The sequence below is a fragment of the Teleopsis dalmanni genome, chromosome 1 (assembly GCF_002237135.1).
Source record: "Teleopsis dalmanni isolate 2A chromosome 1, ASM223713v2, whole genome shotgun sequence".
NCBI lineage: Eukaryota > Metazoa > Arthropoda > Insecta > Diptera > Diopsidae > Teleopsis > Teleopsis dalmanni.
Genome location: NC_051846.1, coordinates 220945943 through 220954647, shown reverse-complemented (window position 1 = coordinate 220954647; position 8705 = coordinate 220945943). Strand labels below are relative to the sequence as shown.

At 29.1% G+C, this 8705-nt stretch overlaps 1 protein-coding gene across 1 annotated transcript; it reads left to right on the top strand.

The window, feature by feature from the left end:
* The first annotated feature begins 3678 nt into the window (after window positions 1–3678).
* LOC119666428 (sesquipedalian-1-like) lies at window positions 3679–4705 on the top strand. The gene is made up of 3 exons (XM_038075706.1): window positions 3679–4122; window positions 4204–4398; window positions 4488–4705. The coding sequence occupies exons 1-3, from the start codon at window positions 3921–3923 to the stop codon at window positions 4703–4705; spliced, it is 615 nt and encodes a 204-aa protein (XP_037931634.1). The 5' UTR covers window positions 3679–3920.
* The last annotated feature ends 4000 nt before the right edge of the window (window positions 4706–8705 follow it).

Sequence of the window (8705 nt, the reverse complement as noted above, 5' to 3'; positions counted from 1 at the left end):
CTATCCATTTCGATTTCAAAACGAACAAACCAGAACTGTCAGTGTGTTCGCATGAGAAAACATGTACGAACACGCAAGACAAAATTCGAAAGCAATATAACCGCAACCTAATGTTTTCAAATAACGACAAGAATGTTACGCTCTCTCAACTGGTCTATATACAGTTTGTCAACATTGTGTTTGCAAAACGAAAAAATGTTACAAATGTTTATTAAATGCTCAATAAAAACGATTTAATTTTGAAATAAAAAAAAAAATTAAAATGTTTACAAATAAATTAAACATTTTTCTTCATATTAAACTAAAAATTATTCAAAAATATCGTTAGAACAATAAAATAATTCACAAAAACAAAAATAACACCAAATTTGTTGTGTCAACATTGTGTTTGCAATTTTGCAATTTCTTATTTTTAACGGGACAGAATACCGTTAGATGTGTCTGGGTTTTTCTGTTTATTATAATATTCTGCAAAAACTGTTCAATTTCTTTGTTATTTAATAAAGTAGAGTCTTTTAAGTGAAGGAATAACTAGAATACAAGTGATTAAATATGGCCTGTAAAAGAACAAATTCAAATAATATTGAGTTATTATGTTATAATTACTACCTCGGTAAATCTGCTAAGGAATAAAGTCTAACGTTTAATATTAGGTTAAGAACAATTAATAATATCAAAAACAAAACAGAAAATGAGGATTGCATTAGTTTAAAACCAGCAGGCCACCGTATTAAACCATTGTCTGATCGCCATATAAGAAGAGTATTGCGAATAATTGATAAAAATCCTTTAATTTCCTTACGATCATTGGCATTAGGTCTGGAGAAGCTATTTAATATTGTTGTTAGTCACAAGGCAATAAGAAAAGTGCTATTACAAAACATTTATTCTTCGAAAGTTACACGTAATACACCGTCGTTAATTGTTCAAAAAATTGAAAAATGATTTCAGTTTGCTAGCACACATTTAAAATATGTTTCAGAGTACTAAGATGATGTGATTTTCTGGGACGAAGTGAAAATCAAGCTTTCTTCTAATGCAGGACCCACACAAACATGGTAATAAAGCATAAAATTCCAGAAAATCACACCATCATAGTACTCTGAAGCATATCTTAAATGTGTGCTAGCAAACTGAAATCATTTTTCAATTTTTTGAACAATTAACGACGGTGTATTACGTGTAACTTTCGAAGAATAAATGTTTTGTAATAGCACTTTTAAATTAAAGGATTTTTATCAATTATTCGCAATACTCTTCTTATATGGCGATCAGACAATGGTTTAATACGGTGGCCTGCTGGTTTTAAACTAATGCAATCCTCATTTTCTGTTTTGTTTATGATATTATTAATTGTTCTTAACCTAATATTAAACGTTAGACTTTATTCCTTAGCAGATTTACCGAGGTAGTAATTATAACATAATAACTCAATATTATTTGAATTTGTTCTTTTACAGGCCATATTTAATCACTTGTATTCTAGTTATTCCTTCACTTAAAAGACTCTACTTTATTAAATAACAAAGAAATTGAACAGTTTTTGCAGAATATTATAATAAACAGAAAAACCCAGACACATCTAACGGTATTCTGTCCCGTTAAAAATAAGAAATTGCAAAATTGCAAACACAATGTTGACACAACAAATTTGGTGTTATTTTTGTTTTTGTGAATTATTTTATTGTTCTAACGATATTTTTGAATAATTTTTAGTTTAATATGAAGAAAAATGTTTAATTTATTTGTAAACATTTTAATTTTTTTTTTTATTTCAAAATTAAATCGTTTTTATTGAGCATTTAATAAACATTTGTAACATTTTTTCGTTTTGCAAACACAATGTTGACAAACTGTATATAGACCAGTTGAGAGAGCGTAACATTCTTGTCGTTATTTGAAAACATTAGGTTGCGGTTATATTGCTTTCGAATTTTGTCTTGCGTGTTCGTACATGTTTTCTCATGCGAACACACTGACAGTTCTGGTTTGTTCGTTTTGAAATCGAAATGGATAGTAAGGATGAAATATATTTTGCGGCAAATTCAAGTTATTTATTAATTTCAAACAACAAAAGTTGAGTTTGGGTGCATGATTTTTATTCTTCAATGTATAAAAATGAAGAGTTTGTATCTTACTCAAACAAAGATATTGGCAAATCACAAATCCATTTCCTTTAAATAGTAAATGTTTTTAAATTTATTTTCATTTATAAAGTAAAAATAAACGCACCTCTCAATTTCACTATTAATATCTTCGATTTTTCTCGAACTCATGAAATTCAAACAAAATATTTTATTTATTCAAATATTCGCATGAGAAAGATAAGAATTGTTCGCGAATTGTTCGCAGCAATTGTAACCACTCACATATGATTACATATACATATAGATTTGATTTGTTCGTACGAACATGCAAGACAAAATTCGCATACAATTTTTCCTTCATCCATTATGTCTGTAATAAAAACTTAAAATAAAATTTTATGAATTCTAACTCTAACTGAAAACAGAATTCTAACTCACTATTAAAATACAAAGTATATATATATATTTATTTTATTAGCTGTTTTTATCAGATTTTATTCGTGAAAATACGTGTAATGAGCGTAATCTGGCATTTTATTTGTGTTATGCTCTTAGTTTGTACTTTATTTGTATTTTACTCGAGTTTTACTACGAGTAGCTCGTGGCGCAAACCTACTGTTATGTCATGTTTCCAATGCAGCTGAAACTACTTATGTGAATGTAATGAATGTGAATGCACGTAAAATAGCTTGTATATATGATAAATATATCAAATTTTGTCAATTTCTCTTGTAGGAAATTTATTTTTAAGGATTGCATTCGACATTTGTCGCTTTAAATGAGTTGAGACCAATGGAAACAATGGGAACCTTTTGCATAAGAGGTAATTAGTTTTGAAAATATGGTCTTAAATATTCTCTTGCAAATCAAATACAGAATCCCCATATCAATTTTTTTGGCTTAAAAAAAATTTTGTTAGCAAATTAACATTTCGTGTTATGTTAAACTTTATATAGACCGTGTACGAGTTTGAGTAAATTGAGGTAAATAGAAAATTATGTCGGTATGGCAGCGAATGTTTTTATTTACCAGAATTTAGAGTAGAGTATATTAGACAAAAATTAGGTAAATTAGGTGTTACCATTGTAAAAATTTTATAAGATGTTTTATAAGTAAATAAATGAATTTGAAAACTTTTAACCAAATATAATAAATAACTGCAATAATTAAATAAATATATAAATATTTACATAAATGCAGTGCGAAAAATCCCTAGGATAAAGTAATTTTAATTTACTTTACCTCAATTTACTTGAACTCGCACACGGCAATAACGTTTTCACTTTTAGGTCGTGTGCGAGTTAGGCTAAGTTGATGCTAAATCAAATGGGAGATTTTTTAGGATTTTTTGCACAGCACACATTTAGCCATTTATCAACACGTATTGACACATCACTACATTATCTGCTCATCTTAGAATTTCCCTCATTTAGAACGCAACTTAGCCTAACTCGCACACGACCTTAATATTGAAATATATTTTAATAAATGTTTAAGATTTTTTACTTATTAAACTTACTATTATTCCGTAATTATAATGTGTTTAAAAATGTTTAATAAAAATTTTTATTTTCTGTGACCGATAGCTTCTGCAAATTGAAAGCTGTCAGAATATGGGTGTTTAGGTCATTGCAACTGTGAATAGCAAAATTGAAAATTGAAAATAAAGGAGAACAAGTTCAATCAGCACAAATCGCGATACATTCTGATACGTGCTGGTAGTTTTTATGTTTATATTTTATTTTTATCCGTCAAAGAAAGTCAAAATGCATTAAATCATTTGGCATTAATGAGTTAATTTAAGCGTGGAGCAGTGTAAATCTTTTGACAACAATGAAAATTAATGAGAAAAATTTGTGCGTCTTTGCCACAAGTCCTCCGTATGACTGCGAAGGTTTTCTTAGTAAGCGAGGTGAGGTCAACAAGGCATTTCAACGACGTTATTTTGTGCTGAAAGGAAATTTGTTATTCTATTTTGAGCGTAAAGGAGATAAGGAGCCCCTGGGACTAATTATAGTTGAAGGTTGTACAATTGGTAAGAGTATTCAATAAAATGACATATGAATTCGATTAGTATAATGAAGTGTTTGATTTTCCTTTTATTTGGCACAACTAGAATTATCGGAAGAAAGTGATCAGTATTGTTTTGAAATAGCTTTTAATGGTAATCGCACTTATATACTATGTGCGGAATCACAGGAAAGTATGGAAACCTGGATGAAATCACTTACGTGTGCAGGGTATGAGTATAAAAAGTTGATGGTAGCAGAACTACAAAGACAACTGGAGGAGATTGAGGGTTCACGTAATAGTAAGTTGAATCGTTTTGTATATATGTAATTGGTTATAGTTGTCTCTATTGCATATTATTGTTGTTGCTGTCAATGTTTGTGTATGTAGAAATGCTTGGCGAAACTATAAATACAATTGTATCTGCACCTAAACCGCCGCCACGCCGACAAAATCCTTTCAATCGACCAGCACCACCACCACCACCACCTGCCTCAAATGGTCATATTGCTAATAACACTGCCAACACACCGTTTATAAACGGTCATTTTGGCGCAACGTCACAGCGTTCCAGCAATTACACTCATTTACAAGCAGGTAAGCTGTAATGCCATCTTTATGTTATTCAACATTTATCATTTGCTGCGATTCTGTTTAATTATTTTAATTATTTTTTGTATGCATTATTGTTTGTGTTTGTTATCTTTGATTGTTGACAAAATATGTTTATTCAATTGTACACATTTAGATAAAATTTTCTAATGAAAATATGTTTACCAGTACTGTTGTAATTTCAATGGAAAAGTCATTTCTTGGTAATATTCCACAGCTGATATAAATTCAATTAAGTGCTGACAATTTCATTTATATATTTCTTTAAATATGTATATTGATATAGATGTGTGGACTTGTGTGTATTTATGAGTAATAGCATTACGTATCTCAAAATTAATACTGACCAAAAAGCGTTCATACTAAGATTTGACCTTTAGTAGCAATGTGCTTCCATATCATTTGTTTATTTATTCTTATTAGAAGTTGTATTTGCAATTGAGTATTTTTTTATGTTGTGAATCTTTGGTTCACATGTATATGTAAAAATTTGTATTGCTAATAAATACAAACAATTTCTTAAAATACTCATGCACACTCATTGCATTCCTTAGTTTCATTTTGGTTATGCCATCATTTCGCTTTTTCATTTTTTTCAAATATTATGTTTACTATTCAATTTTATGTTGAAGTTATTCACTGTGTATTGTATTCATATTCATATTCCTACCTCTGTTATTGCTCTTATGTTATGTTGTAAATATAATTTTTTAATTATTCAGCGAATAAATATAACATGCAAAGAATCAGTTTCATAAATATATTTTTTAAAAGCAAACTAAGTACATTTATTTATTTTTCAAACTGTATTTTACCCTACTTTTACTTTTTCTCCCTACTTTTTCCAATCCATAACTTCCTACAGAGCGCAGTAGCACTATTTTGTAGTTTCAACGCTTTTTGCATAGCTTCGCTCATAAATTTTTCTAGTAAGCGTTGTAATGAATGTCTCACCACTCGAGTAGACAATCTTTCTTATTTTCTGATTCCGCTCATTATACCTTGAACAATCCAAGTTTGTTACTTGGATTTACTTGGAGAATTATTGTAAATTATTTTTATAAACCGGGTATCAACGTTACGTTTCTGAAGAACGGATATGTTGATTATGTGGTTAGTAGTCCATATATTGCTTAACGTTCATTAATGTACCAATAATTCGAATACTTAATGGCTTATTTCTCAAGTAGGCGATTTTCTTCATTTTCTGACTTACTATGCTCCTAACTATCCATGTTTCTTACTATTCTCGTTACTCGAATGAAATAATGTAGATTATTCTTATAAGCCGGGTTTTTACGTTTGATTTCTCCAAGAACAGAGATTTTGGTTCTGGAAGGAGTCCATATAATTCTTAACGCTTTTTAATATATCCATAATTCAAATACTTGGATCTTCTGTTTATCCAATATTTTTTTTTATATTTTTTTTTATTTACTGTTGTGTATTTAATATTTTAATGTTTTAAAATTAAAAATGTTTTTAATTGAGCATGTTTTGTAAGTTTCTATTTATTTTTTCACCGCAATATTATTATATTTAGTTTTTAAAAAATTATAGTAATTTAATGATTCATGCGATATATGCTGCGTAGTTCGTTAGAACATCTATTGGAGGGAAGACAGATCTTACCTTATCTTATTTATGTTATTGGAAATTCGGTTTGGTTCAGTTTTTTAGCAGATTGACACTACGATAGAAGTAGTGTGTGGCGGTACTAACTAACTAACTATTCATTAAATTTGTTAGTTCTCACCAAAACCAAAGTTATTCCATCATTTATTTTGCTACTGTTATTGCTGATATACGTAACCCATACTGTCCACAGGTTTTTAACGTGATTATCCGCCATTAACGCCACGGTGCCCTTAACACATGTATTATTATAATACGACGATAAACATCCTCATTGAAATTCCGAAGAATTCCGACGGTATCAATTGAAACTATACGGTTGGATATAGTTTAGACTTTGATAAGAAGTGTGATCTATCTAACATCGCTGCAGTTCTTAAATGCACATCACGCAATTGAAAGTAATGTAACAGATACAGTTATGCTACTCACGTTACTATGGGTATTTACCACAGTCACCATGATATTCCCATTAAAGAAGCCAACCTCAATTAGTCAATTGGTATCACGTCTGACCACCGTGGTATCAGATTTACGCCTCCGGTTAGGAGCCGCAAGTGAAACTCATTCACTACATTTTTGCTCCGTACAGTATCAGGTGGTGCCAAACATGCTTTGAATTAAGGAATATTCTTCCGCGGGGTTATTAAAACTTCCAAAGAAATGCTGTTCAGTATTTACTTGTCTTTGGTAAGTTGTTCCAGTCGAACCCTGCTTCTTTTTCAAAGCTGATAAGCTTTTAAATAATATTATTTTTGTGACAACGTTGTATTATTAGTCCTTAGAAATACTGTTTGGCTCATATTTTCATATTTCTTTTAAATTATGACACTTTAATGTTCATTGCAGTGCAGTGCAATTCTTCTATATTTTTGAACCTTATTAAATATAGAAATCGATGTTGTTGTTTTTACTCAAACGAATGGCTTGATGGGCACCTATAGAAGTTAGCACCGGAACTTAAAGCCAAACATACAGAATCTTATTACTGTGACTTTTGAATTTCCAAGTCTTAGCTATTTTCTGGCTTGTGTTACTTAGTAATACAAAATTCTTGCTAACTATTATAAGTCTCTTGAAAGGTTTAGTCTTATAACGCTGTTTGTTTTAGAATTTCTTTACTTATAGAGTTGATATAAGTTTAAAAGTTTCCTTAACAGACCTTTTGCGTTTCTTCGCTGGCTTTTTTTTTTAGTAATTTATGACTGTCATAAATTTTAATGTGTGTTGGTACCGATAATATGAAGCTTTTAGATTTTAGATTTTAGAAGCTTTTAGTTTTTTTTAAGATTTTAACCTAGTTTTTTTAAGGTTTCCAATGTCTCTTCAACCAAAACAGATCTGATCACAACAGAGCCTAGTGATTTGTTTATGTGCTGAATGTAGATTCTTTTTCGGATTGCATCCTAATAGATCCTTAGTCTTCTGTCTTCTGGCGTATCTATTAATGTTAACAACTTAATATTTTTTATCAAAATATTTTGGATTTGTAGGTATAACGTGATATTATGCGACCTTGTGTTTCTATTTTGATGACCCTATATTTTTCCTTTTGTACAGTTATGGACTATGTTAAGATAGTATATAATATATTTGTAATATACAAAGAGGTTTAATAACTCTGATCTTATAATTTAAGCTGTTTAGGCTTAATAAAAATTGGAGAAGAAAATTTAAAATTTCACACAGAGTTAAGTCCTCTCATTCGTCCTGGTTTTTTTGTTAAACTAGTAGTCCCACACCTTGTTTTTTAACAATATATATGTATATGATTTTAAACTAAGTCTTATGTAGTTTAATTTACAGACTTCTTAAATAACGTAAAGTGCAATTATAACATAAAAATAAAATATGTTATAAAGCAAAGTAAAGTAATAAATTTCTGTTAATTATTGAACCTTCAGATATTTTTATTCAAGTAATTCTTAAATGATTATCTGTAAAGAAATAGCAGTGTTCATTGTCATATAAACGTGCTGAAGTAGTCGTTGGATTATATTGCAATACAAAGTAGAAATTATTATCATTTTTTCATTAATCAACTGAATTTATACAGGGTGTTTTTATATTATAAAAATGATTTATATTTATTTGTACTTTTCTTGATGTTATGAATTTGTTTCGAGTGTCTGTCCGTCCGCTATACTATCTGTTATGTCAATATTTGTTTAAGCAAATTATATTATAATTACTTTTAATTAATTATATTTATCTGTAATTTTTTTAGCATAAGCTTACATTTATTTTCAATATTATATAGACATATTAAACCCAATTGTTTTCAATTTTTTTGGAAAATATTTTTTTTAATGAAAATCAAAAATGATTTTTAATTCGACTCAAAATTCATACGAATGCATT